The sequence below is a fragment of the Mus caroli genome, unplaced genomic scaffold (genome assembly GCF_978045245.1).
Source record: "Mus caroli unplaced genomic scaffold, Mus_caroli_1 scaffold_16, whole genome shotgun sequence".
NCBI lineage: Eukaryota > Metazoa > Chordata > Mammalia > Rodentia > Muridae > Mus > Mus caroli.
Genome location: NW_028227271.1, coordinates 65754563 through 65773968, shown reverse-complemented (window position 1 = coordinate 65773968; position 19406 = coordinate 65754563). Strand labels below are relative to the sequence as shown.

General features: G+C 44.3%; 1 protein-coding gene across 2 annotated transcripts in view; it reads left to right on the top strand.

Moving 5' to 3' along the window:
• The first annotated feature begins 2998 nt into the window (after window positions 1–2998).
• Atp6v1c1 (ATPase H+ transporting V1 subunit C1) overlaps window positions 2999–19406 on the top strand; it is a 31102-nt gene continuing 14694 nt past the window's right edge. The window contains exons 1-4 of one of the 2 annotated variants that reach the window (XM_021183023.3): window positions 2999–3168; window positions 13959–14101; window positions 14975–15042; window positions 18453–18538. In XM_021183023.3, coding sequence (XP_021038682.1) covers window positions 13970–14101; window positions 14975–15042; window positions 18453–18538 — 286 coding nt within the window. In that variant the 5' untranslated portion in view covers window positions 2999–3168; window positions 13959–13969. Of the gene's footprint in view, window positions 3169–13937; window positions 14102–14974; window positions 15043–18452; window positions 18539–19406 lie in introns of both variants that reach the window. The other variant, XM_021183022.3, reaches the window with a different exon arrangement.

The window sequence follows — 19406 nt, the reverse complement described above, 5'->3', positions numbered from 1 at the left end:
TCCCCTGCGAGAGCAAAACATCCTCTTAAACACTGAGCCATCTTGTTTTTGAAGGCAGTTGTTTTTAAAGAAAGCCTCCTTCAGCAATACTCTTCTTGGGTTTTCTCTTTTTCACTGTACTTATGAAGTGATCAGTAGCAGCTCAGGACACCCCGCAACCAAGTTCTTAGCACAAAGATGAGTTATTTGTGCTAAGACAAAGCAGGTAATAAGAGACAAAGGCAGGAGATAGCAGATGAGGGAGAAGGGAAAGGGATATTTGTCCCAGAGGATGGGGGCACAAAAGACTTCCTCTGGATAGAGAGGAGATAGATGTGGCCCATAGGAAAATGGCAGTTTATAAAGGCACAAAGGAAAACCCCATGTTAGGGTGAGATGTTTAATTTTAATTGGGCATGCTAACTAGGTGAGTCAAAGGGGGCTTTTGATTGCTGGACTTCAGTACTTCAGAACCTCTGCTGGACCTTGGTAGTCAGCCTCTGGAGAAGAAATTGGCCAAATAGGGAATAGACCGTAGTGGCTGGCTTCAAGAATGTAATCTAATAGATTTTAGCAAGGCAGAGGGAATTAGGGATAAGGGCAAGGTCTGTCAGAGTCACACTTGCCTTGGTCGCCATGGTCAGGCTGGCCAGAGTTCCTTCAGTTTGTATTTCTGTAAATGAGGTATCAATGGAATGTCTGATTTCTCTCCATCTACCTTATCTGTTGCTTTAAGTGTGTTCAAGATCCTTCAATCAAACTGCTTATTTCATAAATTTCTTCTTCCTGATTCAAAGCTAAGTTCAGCAAGCAGTAACCATTCTACAGGCTGGATGTTATACTGTCATGAAATCCCTTGCAAAATAACTTAGTCCATCACTTTGACCTGAACCTTAAAATTTGAAACTTAAGATTTCAGGACAGAGCTAGAATGCAGCCAAGTTCTTTTCCAGAATCGGAAACAAAGGACTTCTAGTCTGATTCCAAGTTAAATCATTGTTTCCTTTGAAAACCTAGTGAGTTCAGACTTCCTTTATTCCTGTGGGCATTCTGGTCTTCGGGATCCCACTCACTATGGCTCACTAAACTGCCCATAAAGCATTCCAGAGCTGCTCTAGGCCACAGTGCCAAACTGTCACACACAGATCCTGCAAACCAATTTCAAAGACCTAAGAAACAGGTTTATTAGACTGAAGAACCCGTTCCTTGCTAACAATTTTGTGTATTGCCTTTTGTTGTTGTTGTTGCTACAAAATAATCGACAAAAACAAGGAAGGAAGCTGTGGTTTGGTGAACGAGACACCCTACACAGCCTTAGGAATTTGAATACTTGGTCCCTGTTTGGTGGGACTGTTTGAGGAAATTTAGGGGCTGTGGCCTTGCTGGAGGAAGTATGTCACTGTAAGGGGCAAAGACTCACACCGTTTTTCCTTTGCTTTCTGCTTCCTGCTCGTGGTTTGATTTGTGAGCTCTCAGCTATTCTGATTGCTATGTCTGTCTACTGCCACACTTCCCTGCTGCGATGGTAATGGACTGGAATATGTTTTATCACAGCAATAGGAAAGCAATGGATACAGAAGGGTTTCTTTTGGCTCACAGTTCAGCAAGGTGGTGAGAGTAATTGTTGCTCTGAAGGCAGGAGTCTGAGAGCCCTGGTTACATTGTATTGGTAGTCAGGAAGCAGAGAGCTATGAATGTTGATGCTTAGCTTTCTCCTTTAAAAAAGATTATTTATTTGACAGTTTTATTACATTTATTTATTTGTGGGTACTACAGCTTGCATGTGGAGATGGGAGGCTATCTTGCAGAATCCACTATGTGGGTTCTGGGGATACAACTCAGGCCACCAGGCTTGGTGGCTAGTGCCCCATTACCTGTGAACCTTCTCTCTCTAGATCCTAGTTATCATTTTTAAAAGATTTATTTTATTTGTATTTATGTGTATGAGTGTTTTGTCTTTCTGGGAGTGCATATGATTACAGGTTCTGCAGGAGGCCAGATGAAGCCATTGGATCTCCTGGAGGTAGCTGGAGTCACAAGGCACTCCAGGTGGGTGCTAGTAAGGAATTCGGATCCTCTGTGAGAGCAGTATGTGTTCTTAACCTCAGAGCCATCTCTCTAAGCCTTGAAAAAAACATTCTGTGTTGGCTCCTATCATTCAAGATGCTGCTGCCCATATTCGAGGTGAATGTCCTACATTAAACCTGGCTGGAAACTCCCTCCCAGAGGCTTGTCTCCTAGCAGTTCTAAAGCCAGTCAGGTTGACAATGAAAATCTATTATTCCACTTCCTAGTTAAGAACAGCCAGGAGTGCCCATTCATTGTGCAAACAGAACCATAACCTCTGGAGCTTCACTTTGCTAAGCTGTAAATCTAAAAACGATTAAAATAGACAAGTCCCCAATCCTCCATGCAACCTAAAATGCTGAGATATGCACCACCTAACTTCTCAACCAATGAGATGTGCACGGTTTGAGAGAGTAGGTCGACATCTATTTTTCTGGAATCCAAGGCTGATTGGTTTTTCCCTGTCCATAAACCTTTCTTGACTTCCTGTATCCATTTTGGTACCCCTAAACCAGACAGTTTGGAGTTTCTGGCAAGGGGGTCACTCCACTAGCTAATTCTAAAAAACGGACTAACAATGTTTGGTGCTGAGTAACTAAACCTAACACTTTATCACTTTATAGAACGAAGTGATACCAGATTGGATGAAAAATATGAAACTACTGAAGTGGATTATTAGAAAAAATTTCCCCGAAACCTGGACTGTCAGAACTTGCAGTGCAGGAGCTTGGGGGAGTCTGAATGGCTGAAACCTGTGGGTAATTTTAGGGTGGGCGGGAACGGTTCTGGTGGTTGGCCAGCCACCGCAGGTGCACCTGGAGGAGCGGCAAGCTCCGCCCCCACCCGGAAGCCGGCTCTGCGCGCTCTCTCAGCCCCGCCTACCCCGGAGGCCTGGCCGCGTCGTGATTGCGCGCAGTGGTGCGCGCGCGTAGGCGGAGCGGCGTGCGCCGCGGTCAGCTGACTGCTCCGGCTGGCACGTGACTTGCTCTGGGCGCAGGGGTCGAGGAAGCCGAGAGGCCGGAGCTTAGGTCCGGGAGGGATGGAGCGCTGAGCGGTTAACGTCTACCAGGCTTCCTGCCTCCGCACCTGCCGCCGCCGCCGCCTCCTGAGACACCTTCCCGGGTCAGTGATCGATAGCCCTGCGGGGAGCTGACGCTGCAGTGGCCGCCGGGGAAGGATGGGGGCGGCGCGGGGGCCTAGACTGTGGCGTCGGACCTGCAACCGGTCTGGGTGCGGGCTCTCCGCATCTCAGGGCCTAGGGTTGGTGTCTATGGAAGAAGAAGGAGGGGGAAGGGGCCCAGACGGGGAACTCAGTGACAGAAGGGAGACCTGTTGTACATTCGGGTCCTTCTTGGGTGGGAGTCCCAGCGAGTCCTGGTCACTTGTGAGAAGGTGGACAGTGACAGAATGCCTCAGGTGAGGCTCAGGGTTGGTGTGTGTGTGCAGTCACCACTGGGTGTTTACGCCTGTATGTGAATAGAGAGGATTACAGTTTTTAGGACGGAAAAGGTGCCCACTGCAGGCAGGGGGCGGTCAGAGAGGACACAGGGGTCATTGTAGGCAGTGGATGGAACAGGAATACAGGCAGCTAAAAACATTTCACTAGATTGGGGTTGGGGGAGGTTAAGCAAAATCCCCGAAAAGGAACTGGTGGACAGAGTCTCTTATAAGGCAGATTGAATCACCCATGAGGCATAAGAGGGAAGCTAGTGTTCTTTTCAGAGGAAAAATGTTATCAGGGGGAAAATTGTCTGCTCTGTACTTAGTGGTGCCCCGGGAATGAAATGGTCGGGTGTGAATAGCCCAGCCCTAAAAGTTCACATTGATGGTGGGAAGATAAGTCACAGGGGAAAGATGAGGTTGTATAGAACTGGTAAAAACAGGAGGAGGAGAAAAGTATCCTGGAGGAAAGAAAACTTGAGTTTGGGTCTTGGCAAGTCGGTGGGATTGGAGGAAACAGAGAACTTTTTACTCAGTGAAAGCCTCGTTATTGGAGGACCTGATGAGAGAAGAAGACATGTTTTAGGGGTGCCGAAGGCCAGGCTTTTGTAGTAGGCTGCATTGTGGAAAAGTGGGAAATAGTTTTGAAGTCTGATGATACTTGTTCATATAGTGCATGCTCTATGGCTGATACTAGGGGAGCGCTAAGGTTTAGGAAGCAGAGAGGGACTCTGCAGTCAGAGCTTCCAGACAGATACAGGGGAGATAGGTTTTAATAGTCGTGCACTTGGCGTGTGATAGAGCACTAACCTTTAGTCCTAGCACTTCGGAGGCAGAGCCAACCAAAGCTAAATAAATAGTGAGACCACGTGTCAATATATATATACACACACACACACACACACACATATATACATATATACATATATACATAAATATATGTATATATACATATATACATAAATATATGTATATATATATACATATATATATACATATACATATATACATATATGTGTGTGTGTAAAATCTACTCCGAAGGAATAATGGAGCAGTACAGAGATGTTTCCCAGGAATATGACTTCTGTGGAAGATTCAGAGAAGGCTTTGCTGAGGATAGGACTGCGAAGAGGTTGGAGTGAAAAGGACATTCCAGGTTGAGGGGACAGAGTTTGTCAAGGCCTTGAAATGAGAGGAGGAACGCACAGAACTTGCAGAGAACCAGGAATGAGAAAGGTGTGGTGGTGGGAGGTGGACAGACAGGCCTGCACATGGGGAGAGCTGGAGTCAGACTGTTCAGGGCTTTCCTGTTAGACGCAAAGAGAATCCAGTGAAGATCATAGGTGCTGGAGGCAGACTGTGGCCCTGCAAGTCCCCCACAGTTTGAGCAGCCCTGGCAGATAGAGTGAGTTGCAGGCCAGCCAGAGCTGCATTGCTTTTCTGTGAGAGTGCTTTGGGCTTCTGTGTGCTGTCGAGCTGGAGGAGATAAGGAGCCATAAGGTGAGCTAAAGTGCTCAAGGTGATAATCACAGTTAAGTCTGGCAACAAGGGAGTCTCATTGTGCTGAAGTCAGAGCCTCGGGTTTTCTGCTCAAAACTACAGGATCCTTTTGTCTTTTGGTTACTTTGCAGGTACCAGAGCGGATCTCAAGAAATAGTGCTCTGCATCCTGAATGCTGAGAGCAAGGGGGCTACTCTTAGTCTGCATTTAAACAGGGCAGGATTTACACACCCAACACACACACATATTTTTAATTTTTTTTATTTTAATATTTGGAGACAGGGTCCCTGGCTATCCTCGAACTCATTATATAGACCAGGATGATCTTGAACTCACAGAGATACACCTGCTTCCTGAGTGCTGGGATTAAAGACTTTGTGCGTGTGTATTTCTTTTTTTACTTTTTTTTTTTGAGACAGGGTTTCTTTATGTAGACGAGGTTGTCCTCCAATCCAGAAAGCAGCCTGCCTCAGCTTCTGAGTGCTGGCATGTGTGTGTTTATACATTTTTTTTATGTTTATACATTTTTTTATTTTTTTGAGACAGGGTTTCTCTGTTTAGCCCTGGCTGTTCTAGAACTCATTCTGTAGACCAGGCTGGCCTACACCACTCAGCATGTTTATAAATCTTAGCCTTCTCATTTATATTAGTTGTTTTGTTTCGTTTTTCTTAAACCTAAAACTTAGGATTCTGTGATCATTGCCCTAACTTGTAGGATAATGTCCATTGGTCAAGAGCAAGATCAGCATGCCACAGTGAACTTTGGCAAAGGGACTCTGCAGGCCACCAGTCCCTTGGTGGGCAGTAAGCCTTACTTTTGACTTGTGCGTCCGCGGCTGACCTGGAACACTGTCGGCCTGAGCTGGGGCACAGTTCTGTAATCCCTCTCCCCCTTTGTACTTGATTTTGCTTGAAATAGCAGTAGTTTTGACTAAGTGTCTGCTATAGTTTGCCTTGTCCAGACTGTATTCGGTCTAAGGTTTTCACCATTTGGATGTAGAGCTGTTTCATTTTAGCTACAAATTAATTTGCATTTGATTTCCATTTCATCAACATTTTTTCCCTCTTGAGACAAGGTTTCTTTGTGTAACAGCCCTGGCTGGCCTCAAACTCTTCTAGAGTTCTGCCTGCCTCTGCCTCTGAGAGCTGGAACTAAAGGTATGTGCCACTACACACCCACTATTATCAGTGTTAAAGACAGCATTAGCATGGTGTTCTTGGAAAGAGTTTAGGCATTAAACCAAGGTGAGCCTTGAACTCCCGGATCCTTCTACCTGTGCTTCCTAAGTATCAATATTACAGCCGTGCATCACTGAACTCCTCTCTCATCTGTAAGCCAGCCAACGAAACAGCGTTCTCCAGTGGGAAATGCACTTGTTCGCACGCGCGCGCGCACACACACACGAGTTCACAGAATTGAGTCCAGTAGGCAGTGGAGGAGAGGTGCTTCTGTTATAGCAGGATAAGACATGCATCTGAAGTGAGGAACATGATGGGCGTTTGAAAATACAATGTTGGGTGAACATTTTATAGATAGAGGTTGATGCCATTTGTGATGCACACCTTTAATCTCAGTACTTGTGAGGCAAAGGCATGAGAATCTCTGAGTTCAGTGTCAGTCAGGGAGAGGTGGGTATTTCCTAAGCGATTAAAGCAGACTGAATAAAGAGACTATTTATAGTTGGCACATTAACTTTTTAAAATAAATTATTTTTATTTTGTGTGTGAGTGTTTTGTGTGCATGTATGTTATATATACCACTTGTGCCTGGTACTTTTGGAAGCCAGAACAGGGCATTGGATCCCCTGGATCTGGATGGTGGTTGTGAGCTGAGAGGAGAGTTGGGAACTGAACCTGGTTCCTCTGCAAGAGCAGCAAATGCTCTTAACTGTTGAGCTGTCTCCGGCCCCTGGCCTATGAACTTCACCATTGAGGTTGTACCAGTTTGGGGCTTCTGAACTATAATGCTAACATTATTTTAGACAAAATTCTCCCATGTTTAGACACGTCCGCCCACCACGTTCTGATTAGTACTTGAAATAGTCCTGTGCGTTTCTCACGGAGACAGATAAGCATGCACTGTTATTACATACTTTGGCAAATATTCAACATTGAAGATACAGAAAATAAGGGTAATACTTTTGTGAATTCAGTTTTTCTTTTATGGTTTTTACTATTAACTGGAGAAACACATTTTAATATTTTTAACTGTATGAGAACTTAAATAGATGGATGGAAATCAGTCTCAGTAAGTATAGTTACTAGCTATGACTTTGGACAGATATCTTCACTAACTGTTCTCTGCTCTAAAGGAGCAGTGAAGCATCTGCTCTAGAGGAATTTATCACCAAATTGCTTAACATATTGAAGTGCTTTTCATTACTCATGATTCAGTATGTGTTGTCCTTGAAGCAGTTTTTATTTTAAGGGAGGCGATGTGAAGAATTGAATCAGAGTCTTGTGTGTAGCTAGACAGGAGTGTATTCTATATGTTAGCCATGTCCCTAGCCCTGATTTTAGACCTTTAAAACTTGAATTTCAGACTTGAACATAGTAAATCTGAGAGATCATTATAAATTATAAATGATTATATAAATGACCAGCCCCAAAGAAAAGGGAAGTCCTGAGAGCTAGGCTCGGGTTCTTGAGGTATGGGTTGTGTGGAGGTCAGCAGACAACTTTGAGCATTGATTTCTTCTTCCTGTGGTTTCTACTGCACGTGTACACCAGGGCGGATGACTTGTAAGCTTCTGGGTGAGTCTTCTGTCATTGCCTCTCATCTTGTACTGGGATTACACTGTGTGCCACCGAGGCTGCCCTTTTTACTCAGGTTCTGGGGATAGAACTTGGATCCCCAGGCTGAACAGCTAGGGCTCTTACCCATCACCTTGGCCCTGTTGTTTTTGTTTTATAAGCTAGGGTTTCACACTGGCCCAGGTTGGCCTCATGCTCCCTATAAAGTCCAAGCTAGCCCCAAACTCTTTCAGTCTCCTAGATGCTGAGATTCTAAAGGTGAGTCACCTTCCCAGGTTGAGAGAGCTCTAGTTAATGGCTTTCAATGATAGACAGATTGCACTTGTTGGCCACTGTGTCAATTCAAGTATAATAGCTTTAGCAGAAATTACTAGGTACTTTCCAACATGGTATTTTGTATAGTGACTTTCTTTTATTCTTTTTGAAAAATCCTCATGTAACCTAGGCTGGTCTCAACTGGAATCAAGGATGACCTTGAACTTTGGATCCTCCTGTCCCTACTTCCTAGGTGCTAGGAATACTGGTGTGTGCTACCACACATGACATAGGAGGTGTTGGGGATAGAACCCAGGGCTTCAGGCTTGCCAGACAAGTACTCTGCCAACACAGCTACTTTCTTCGTCTCCAAAGAATGGGTTTTGAGTACATTCCAAGGGGACAGCGGGCTGGGGTAGTAACTGAAATTTGCACTGCTGGTCCTAACATGCCTTGGATTCTTCTACTCGTTGATAGGTGTCTGCAAAACTCTCTGTTTACAAATCTATTCCTTGACAACAGGGATGACAAGATATCTGTTTATAAACAAAACTGATTAGAGATTGCCTTCTTTCATATCTAAATGTGCTGAAGACACTTAGGTAGTCTTTAAGTAAATATTGTTTCACTTAAAAATTTGAAAAAGTTAAGATGTACTTATTGATAATACATAGTTTGTCAGTTCTAGATCTCATATATATCTTGGAAATATTGAAAGGTAAGCTCTCCTTTAGTTGCTAGAAACAATTAAACAAGCCAGGAACAAGTTTCCCCTCCTCCAGTTGTGACTAAGAGGCTTCTGCTGTGAAGGGTAGCATTTTTACATGCAGAGAGGAAACACTTCTTTGTGTAGGGTAAATGGTATTGTAAGGGTAGGTGTGACAACTCTGTCTCATCTTGATCCCTCTGTAAAGGTAGAGTGCTGTTTGGAGGGCTGTTGTGCTGTTACCTCAACCTGCCATTTCCTACGCCTGTTGGAATAAACTGCTTTAGTATGCTTGGCTGTCCTTGGTGTCAAAAGGACTTCTTTCAGCATCTTCCCTCTTCCCTGTCTCCTTGTCACTACACATATGCCCTGTGCACTTTAAACCATCCAGTGTTAACTGTCAGTGTTAACTGTGCAGTGGGTGGGCTGTGTAAGTTGTTGTTCTGCTTTAGGGAATAATGATAAAGGAAGAGTCCATATCTAGACATGGATATCACTGGTACATATGTCCTCACAATATTTTTTGACTTTTAAAAACCGTTTGTGTGTGTGTGTGTATGTGTGTGTATGTATGTATGTATGCATGTGTCACAGTGCTTTTGTGAAGATCATCATATGACTTGCAGGTGTGTGTGTGGTCAATGCCCTCCATCATGGAGTTCCTGTAGAGTGTGGGTGTGGGTGTGTGGTCAGTGCTCTCATCATGGAGTTCTTGTGTATTGGGGTTCGGGTCATCAGGCTTGGTGGCAAATACCCTTACCCACTGAGCCATCTCACTGGCTCTCCTCCAGATAGGAGGCCTTGGATGTGGAAGACTGACTGTAATTTGAAGGACCAAAAAGGAAGTCATTTTGCATCTAGACCATCTTCCACCCTTAATTCATATGGAATTGCACTTACTGTTAGGGATGAGTGCATTTCAGAGAAACTGTACTGCCAGCCAGCTAGCCAGCCTTCCTTCTTGCTTTTATCCGTCCTTCCTTTTGAGACAAAGTCTTACTGTGTTCAAGCTGACCTGGAAGTCACCATTGTCATACAGGATAGCTCCAACCTTGCTGCATCGGCTTTCCAAGTGCTGGGGTTATAGGTGTATGCCACCACAGCTGGACTACAGTGTTGTTTCTTGAAAGCATGAAAATCAGTGTAGGGTACATCCTGTTTTCTGTGGTTGCCCTCTTTGAGTTTGCCTGCGAGCTGATCTGATCTGCCTGGGCTAGTACCCCACCTTTTGTGGTGCCATGTAAGTTACTACACTGTTGTTTTTTTCTTTATATTTATATCAGTATAGTAGGAGAATAATTCTAGACTTCAAATTACCCTAGGTAAGAGATGTAGTAATTAAGCAATCCTGGAGCTTTGGACCCATGCTTTCCCTCTTTGTATTTGGGCTTCGTGCCCTTGTGCTGCTAATATATCGTGCTGAGATTGTTTTCCTGTCCTGGTCTCTGCGTGGGCCTTCCTCTCATCTCTCTCTTTACCTACTTACACCCTTCCACCTTCTCATAGAAATCTGTGGCCATCATTCAAGTTCCTTGATGACAGGGACTACATTTCATTCGTTTTGCTCCCCAAACACAAGCATAGCTCCAGGGATTTGAGGGGAATAAGATCCTAAATGGAAAACAATTGCTAATTAAATAGTAAGGGACTAGACATAACATATGTGTCTGCCTTAATATAGTTAACATGTTTACTTGGGTTCAGTGCCTGTGGATTGAGAGAGATGTGGTTGGGCATATGTTGATTGATTTGGTGGATAGATGGACTTAGTTGAGGAAATGGCTTGGGTGGTTTTTATAGGCAGAGTTTGTGCAAAATGAATTGAACCAAAAAGCACAATAGGGAAGAGAACGAAGGACAAACTGGAGGTTAAGGTGGAAAAGGAGGATCGAGGAAGTTTGTGAGGGTAAAGCAGGAAAAATGGAACCAAGGACTGAGGGTAGATTCAAATTCCATTCCTAGGGGGAACCAGAACTTGGTGCATATGTGTAATGAGTTACTCAGCCTTCTGTTACCTGGCGAGGAAACAGTGTGGGCATTAAGCCATCTGTTGCTTGATAAATTCACTATCCCCCCACATCCACCCCCACACTCACTCAAGACAAGAACTTACTGTGTTGCCCAAGCTGGCCTGAATTCTCGAAGATGTGTTGCACTGTAGCCAGTGGATCTTGCTGACATAAGGCTAGATGAAAGTTTCTCTAGTTAAAATTGACAGGTAAAGTCCACAGAGAAGCATGAGCAGCCTTTGTAGGGCTCTTGATGGTGGGTGGAGCAAAGAATGAGTAGACAGCTGTACCTGAGTAGTTGCCAGGACAATAGCTTCCCTTTCTGCCCTCTCCTTCCTGCTTCCCCGCGGTCTTTTTCTGAATCCAGACCTGGGATTTAGAACAAAGCACAGCATTGTCTTTAAAAAAAAAAAAAGTCTGGGCTTGGTGTCACAAGCCTTTAATTTCAGCAATTAGGAAGCAGAGGCAAGCTGGTCTCTGAGTTTGAGGTTAGTTTAGTCTACATAACAAACTCCAGGCCAGCCAGGGCTATATAGTAAGATCCTATCTCAAACTTTTTTTTTAAAAAATTGTATCACGTGTGCGTGCACATGCTAGTATGTGCATGCATGTGCATGAACATGTGTGGAAGTCAGAGAACAGCTTGTAGGAAACATCCCTCCTAAAGGGTGTAGCTTGGTCATGAAGCTTGGTGTTGTGTTCATTCCTTCACCCACTGAGCTGTCTGTTCAGCCCTCCCACCATCTCAGAAGGAGTATACAGTGCAGTAATCAATAATGTAGCACGACGAATTAGAAATCTGATCAGTGATTTTACTGGAAAGAATCATAATGAGCAGGTAAAGGAAAAAATGTAAGAGATAGAACTTAAAGCTGGAAAGTGTATGTGAAGTATAATGTTATCAGATGGGAAGAATGGCAGACCACACAGCCAACCAAGTCAGGGCTAGAGCAGTGGCTCTTCTTACAGGGAACTCCTGGATTCACTTCCCAACACCAACATGGAGTTCACACAGTCATTCATTCATAACTCTATAAAGTTCAAGGCATCCACAGTCCTGTTCTGACATCTGAGAGCACTGATGTGTGTGTGTGTGTGTGTGTGTGTGTGTGTGTGTGTGTGTGTGAGAGAGAGAGAGAGAGAGAGAGAGAGAGAGAGAGAGAGAGAGATTGATTGATTGATTGATTGATTGATTAGGGGGGTGTGCATGCACACACGCAAACCCTTTTGGGGTGGGTAAAAGGCATGAGCTAGGCATAGTACAGATGTTCTTAATTTTAGTTTTGGTGGTAGCTCAACAAGTCTATACCTGGCTCAGGAACTGATTGAAGTCTTAAGATGGGTGTGTTTCACTGTGTAGATTATATTTCAAGAGTAGGAAAGGGAAAGTAGATGACTAGTTATAATTCAGTTTATTTGTTAGTTCATTTAATCCTCAGGGTTATTCATTCAGCAGTATTCAACAGTACTTGAAGATGTTAAGTGGGTGAAGGCAAGTCCTAGCTGCAGAAACTTCATGACCCTGGAAGCCAGGTGCAGCAGTGCACCCCTGTAATGGGGCTGGAAGGAGATGGAGATCACCCCAGAGAACACAGCGCAACAGAAACCAGAAACTCTGCCTTGCCTAATAAACTAGGAGGGAAGCAACTCCCAAGATGAGTTCTCTGACCTCCACACATGTGCAGTGGTGCTAGCGCATGCGTGCACGCACACACACACACACACACACACACACACACACACACACACACACACACACACCAGCATTCTTTCCTAGCACAGCATAGGAAAGAGTCCTTTAGAGAGCGTGGCCTTTGGTGTCCCATGTTAGACTTGATCCCAGTTGTGTGTTGTGCCCTTAGGTAAATAACTAAGCTGTGAGTGTTTATTTTATAGGGTTATTGTGAGAATGGAACATGACAGTGTGCAGCCCTGTGTGTGCAGCACAGTGGCCTTTCTTCTCCTTAAAAGGGCTCTAGTTAAAAGCAAGACTTAGAGAGCTTTCTATGACTTTCCCAGATACTGCTCCAGTGTGTATAGGATGATTTGTGACATTATTTCCTTTTATGATGATAAAAACTCAGTCGAGTATAGAGGCAGGTATTTATAGCTGAGAAAATAGGGTCTTCTCTCCTGTTTCTGGGAGTCTTTTGGACATATGTGGGCCGAGAAAGGTATTTAGAATGGTGGAACAGGCATCTGCTGGCCCACCGTGTTAGAGAGAGGCTAAAGGCTAAGCTCAGCAGATGTGACACTGCTGTCAGGAAGAATAAGGACAGTTGTGTTCCTTACCTGCCCTTTGGAGAGACAGCAAGTAGAAAATACACCCACAAGTACACTTCACCAAATCTGCTGGTATAAACATGTAATAAAACATCCACTTCCCCAAAACTGTGGTCACCTAGGGAATCAGTATTATTAAAGGTGTTTTAGACTTGGGACAGGTCTGTAATCCTATCTACTTGGGATGCCAAAGCAGGAAGATTAAAAGTTCAAGGCCTGCCTGGGCTATAGGAGAGTGCAAGGCCAACTTAGTTTAGTGAGGCCCTGTCTGAGGAACACTGGGAAAGGATTCAGTCATAGGAGTGCTTGAGGTCCTGCTTTAATCTCCATTCTGGTCCACAAACAAAGCAACCAGAGGCTTAAAGATACAGGCAGATTCTCTGATAAAAGCTGATGATTGTATAGTCAAGACGGTCTCCTGATTAGTATCTGGGGTGATGGGAAAATAGCCTAGGCTGAATAGCCAAGATAGCAGTGAGGAGGCCAACCACCGTTGGGGCTGCTGGTGTCTCAGTGCATCAAGCCTGCTGTCGTAGCTGGGAAGAATTGTTTTCTTCATGCTGCTGAAAGCAAAAAGGAGAAGCCAAGTTTGATGACATCATGTTCCTGTAATTGCAGCCATTTGGAGACCCAGAGTGGGAAGATAGCTTGAGCCCAAAAGTTTGAGGCCAGCTTGGACAGAATAATCAGACCCTAGATAAAGACAGGGGAAGGAGAGAGGGGTCAGGGTCCTAATATCTGCTTCAAGTGCATTTTCTAAGTGGCCTAACTTTTTCTCACAAGGTCTCACCCCTACACCTGTTTTATAGTCTCCCAGTAGTCTCACTGCCTGGGGATCAAACCTTTGGACACTAGGGTTTCTGGGGGCATTTTAGATCCTAAGTGTTTGTTGTAGGGTTGTACTGTAGGACATTAAATGTTACTGCTCTGTTTTAACATTACAGCTTCTCCCTTGCTTGCCATAGAGGTAACAAACATGACTGAGTTCTGGCTCATCTCTGCTCCTGGGGAGAAAACCTGTCAGCAAACATGGGAGAAACTACATGCAGCGACCACCAAGAACAATAATCTTGCCGTCTCTTCCAAGTTCAACATTCCTGACCTAAAGGTGAGGTCACAGGTGACTTCACTGTACAGAGGACTGTGAGTCTGTCAGAGGAGCCCCGTAAGGGTTCTCTCCGTTTTGGCAGAACCGAGGTTTTTGTTCCTTGAGAGGAAAAGTCAGTCTTTTCCAGCTGTTGAGTTAATGCCAGTGGATCTGAGTCTTTGAATGTCACAGGGACACCATTGTAGTCGCATCTTGTTTCGAGTCTTCTGTTTTCATAAATTATAGGCAAGCCTAGATATTGGATCACAAAGTGGGATTTTCAGAAGAGAAAAATCTAGTATATATATTTTAAATATCACAGTAATATGTCTGTTGTTAAGTTTATATTCTGTTACCACAATACCTACTTAGGCATTATTTAATCCAGTTAATGTATTTAACATTCATTGAAGACCAGTAATCAACCTGCCAGTGATAGACATTCATAGACCCATCGTAGGGCCCTTATAAAGCAGAGCTTCACATTGCCACTGTTCCTGGGCTTGTTGAAGCACAGATCTGTTCATTACGTGCCAGATTTTCATGTTCTAAATGGTGCTTTCCGACTCAGAATTAACTCATACATTCAAATGACTTAAATGTTCAACAAACTTTTTGTGCTATACTTTATGAAATAAGTGGAGAATAAAAGATTTGTAGACCCTTCAGATAAAGATACACCATCTATTTAAAAAAAAAAAGTAAAGGGATGTGGAGCTGGGTGGGGTGGTGCAGGCTGTAATCCCAGCACTGAAGAGACAGAGGAGGAATGGGAGCCCCAGGTTCATCTGGATCACACAGTAAGAGCAGTGTCAGAGCTAAGCAGACGATCCCTCTTCAGTCAAAAGGATGGACGTGACAAAAGCTGAGTACTAAGCTGAGTTTCCCTTGTAGGTTGGCACGTTGGATGTCTTGGTTGGCTTGTCGGATGAACTGGCTAAACTGGATGCATTTGTAGAAGGGTAATGTATCTGCATGTGTGGGTGGAGCAGAGAGACTCAGTTGTCAGTACCAGGCTATCTAGAGAGTCTCTCCAGACACTGTTCTAGTCCATGTGTATGCTACACGAGCTAAAGGATTTTGGGAGATGACTATTTTTCTCTGTATATCAATATTTTATGTGTATGTGTATGGATGTGTGCACATGTGCACCTATGTGTTCAAGCATGTTCATGCACGTGTGTGTGCCGCTGCACATGGATGTCAGGCGCATTCTACCTTGGGTTTTTTTGTTTGCTTTTTTCCTTGATACAAGGTCTCTCATTGGAATCCCTAGGGCTTGCAGGTTCAGTTGGGCCATTGACCAGGAAACCTTTGGGATCCTCCTGTCTGTTTCCCCAACCCTGGGTTTGCAAACATACCTGTTATTATCACTTATCCACTACATATCATGCCTTATTAATCCATCAACTGGAGAACATTTAGTTTATTCTCTTTTTGGCTTATGTACTGTTTGTGAGCTGCATTTCTGTCTGTTTTCCTTGAATGTGTGTGTGCCTGGGAGTGGAGTCATTGGGTTTCTTGGTTCTTTATGAAGAACTGTTTTGACGGTGGCTGTACCGGTTCATATTTGCATTATTAGATTTTATTATTTTTGTTTTTTGAGACAGGGTTTTACACTGTTGCCCATGTTGCCTTGGAACTCACAGTGTAGCTCAGGCTGGCCCAGCACTTAGAGTGCTTCTGCTTCTGTCTTCCCAGTGCTGGGACAAGTGTGACCAGTGCTGAATCAGTTTAATTTTGCTGCATTTGTGCTAGGACCTACCATGAACTGATTTTACTGTAGCCCTCCTGGTGGGTACAAAGCAGTATCTCATTGTTTCTTTGTTGTTTTTGATTGTTTTGTTTTGGAGACAGAGGCATACTTTGTAGCCCTGGCTGGCCAAGAGCTCTCTCTGTAGGCCAATCTGCCTGCCTTTGCCTTCCAGGTGCTGAGACTAAAGCCCTGTCCTGACTGGCCACATTCTGATTTTCATTCACATTACTCTAACTAATGATGTATGGCTTATTCTATTTATTTATTTGCAAGGACTTATTTTTATTTATGTATATATGTGTTGTCAGTGTGTGTATATGCAGTATGAGTACAGATACCAGTGGAGACCAGAAAAGGGCTTTAGATCCCCTGAAACTGGAGTTGAAGTTGGTGGTGAGCCACCTGAACTTGAGTTCTCTAGAAGTATGTTTTTTTTCATAGCTCCTCGGCCATCTATCTCTGGAGGCCCTCCCCTGACCTTTTATTTATTTATTTTCTTGAGACAGTTCATCATGATCCTACTGCCTCAGCCTTTGGAGTGCTGGGATTACAGTTGTACACTACCATGCTCATTTTGAGAAATTATTTTAACGTAAGAGCCTGCAGTAAGAAAGTAGTCCCAATATTGTATTGGTTTTCTAAAATATTGAAGACAAGAAAAGATGGCCTGTTGTAGGCAACAGTTGTGTGTACGGAAGAGGTGAATGACTGGAGGCCATGGTTGTGTGTAAGGAAGAGGTGAGTGACTGGAGGCCATGGTTGTGTGTAGGGAAGAGGTGAGTGACTGGAGGCCATGGTTGTGTGTGTAGAAGAGGTGAGTGACTGGAGGCATGGTTGTGTGTAGAAGAGGTGAGTGACTGGAGGCCATGGTTGTGTGTAGAAGAGGTGAGTGACTGGAGGCCATGGTTGTGTGTGTAGAAGAGGTGAGTGACTGGAGGCCATGGTTGTGTGTAAGGAAGAGGTGAGTGACTGGAGGCATGGTTGTGTGTAGAAGAGGTGAGTGACTGGAGGCCATGGTTGTGTGTGTAGAAGAGGTGAGTGACTGGAGGCATGGTTGTGTGTAGAAGAGGTGAGTGACTGGAGGCCATGGTTGTGTGTAGAAGAGGTGAGTGACTGGAGGCCATGGTTGTGTGTAGAAGAGGTGAGTGACTGGAGGCATGGTTGTGTGTAGAAGAGGTGAGTGACTGGAGGCATGGTTGTGTGTAGGGAAGAGGTGAGTGACTGGAGGCATGGTTGTGTGTGTAGAAGAGGTGAGTGACTGGAGGCATGGTTGTGTGTAGAAGAGGTGAGTGACTGGAGGCATGGTTGTGTGTAGAAGAGGTGAGTGACTGGAGGCATGGTTGTGTGTAGAAGAGGTGAGTGACTGGAGGCATGGTTGTGTGTAGAAGAGGTGAGTGACTGGAGGCATGGTTGTATGTAGGGAAGAGGTGAGTGACTGGAGGCATGGTTGTGTATAGAGAAGAGGTGAGTGACTGGAGGCATGGTTGTGTATAGAGAAGAGGTGAGTGACTGGAGGCATGGTTGTGTGTAGGGAAGAGGTGAGTGACTGGAGGCATGGTTGTGTGTAGGGAAGAGGTGAGTGACTGGAGGCATGGTTGTGTGTAGAAGAGGTGAGTGACTGGAGGCATGGTTGTATGTAGAAGAGGTGAGTGACTGGAGGCATGGTTGTATGTAGAAGAGGTGAGTGACTGGAGGCATGGTTGTATGTAGAAGAGGTGAATGACTGGAAGCCATGGTTGTGTGTAGAAGAGGTGAGTGACTGGAGGCATGGTTGTGTATAGAGAAGAGGTGAGTGACTGGAGGCATGGTTGTGTGTAGGGAAGAGGTGAGTGACTGGAGGCATGGTTGTGTGTAGGGAAGAGGTGAGTGACTGGAGGCATGGTTGTGTGTAGAAGAGGTGAGTGACTGGAGGCATGGTTGTATGTAGAAGAGGTGAGTGACTGGAGGCATGGTTGTATGTAGAAGAGGTGAGTGACTGGAGGCATGGTTGTATGTAGAAGAGGTGAATGACTGGAAGCCATGGTTGTATGTAGAAGAGGTGAGTGACTGGAGGCATAGTTGTATGTAGAAGAGGTGAATGACTGGAAGCCATGGTTGTGTGTAGAAGAGGTGAGTGGCTGAGCCTTGCTGTATACCTGCTTTCTGTTTCCCAGTTCTTGTGGGGCTGAGGCATGAGGATTAGCTGTTTAAGCCAGCCTGCACTGTATAATGTCAGAACCGAGTTGGGGGGAAAGCCTCAAATGAGGTCAGGGACTTGCCCACTAAAATGAAAAAGCATGAAGGAGAAAAGATATCAAGTTATGTTGAGGGTTGTAATTCCACATGCAGCAGAGGATGGTCTTGAAGTTGATCCTTCTGCTTTCACCTTGAAAGTGCTAGGATTATAAGAATGTGCCACTGTGACCAGTTTTCCAGACTTTCTTTCTAGACTGAAACATTTTACATGTAGTCTCTATAAAACCCTACAGTTTTGCAGTTGCTTTTTGCACACAACCAAACCTTGATCCACTTTATTCTTTATGTTTTATATAAGGATTCATTGTATAGTATGATAGTCTATGTAACAAAGATTTTTTTTTTTTCAAAAAATGATGATTTTCTTTCTTAATTTCCCAGTGTGGTCAAGAAAGTGGCTCAGTACATGGCTGATGTGCTGGAGGACAGTAAAGATAAAGTTCAGGAGAACTTGCTGGCCAGCGGAGGTGAGCTCCTTAGTCATGATTCCTGGTTACTAGTGTGTAACATCGTGCTTAGAAACATCAGAAAGGACGGGAAATCACAGATGGGGGGCTGCTTTGGCAAGGCTCTGAGGGAGGGTATGACTGGTGATTCACTAGCTGCATCTGCCCCCTGGAACACAATTCCATGTTACTCTTAGGCGGTACATGTAGTGTTAGGTGCGGCATCAGGCCTCCTGCAGAAGCGCTGTTTCTTTAGCTCCGTCAGGAACTCCTTGCTGACTTAAAGCTGGACATCCCGTTAGATGCCTCCTGTTTTCCACTTAATAGTACCCAGGAAGTGATTGATTTTATTACATGGTAATGCTTCTTTTCCATTAAAGTTAGAGTATTGATGTCTTAGTACCCGTAATTTGTACATATCCATATCTATATATAGATATAGATATCTGCCTGCAGCTATAAGTTAATATTTATATTGAGCCTGCTCAGTGATGATGGCTTTATAAAGAAGATTTTTATTCATTTATTATTGATTTTAATTAATCAATTAATTAATTAATTTGTTTTTGAGACAGTCTCCTATTTCCTGACAGTTCCTAGTTCCTGGAACTCACTATGTAGAGTAGGCTGGACTTGAATTCAGGAAGTTCTCCTACCTTTACCTGGAATTAAAGTTGTTCACCACATCTAACAATATCACTTTTAAACATTCTAGTTTTCTGGGGCTGGATAGATGGCTCAGTGGTTAAGAGGGCATACTGCTCTTGTAGAATTTGAGTCCTGGCAGACACATTGGGTAGCTCATAACCACCTGTAATTCCAGCTTCAGGGAATATTTTTCTGGCCTCCTTCTGCAGGCACCTGCATTCATATTCACACACATGCCCTC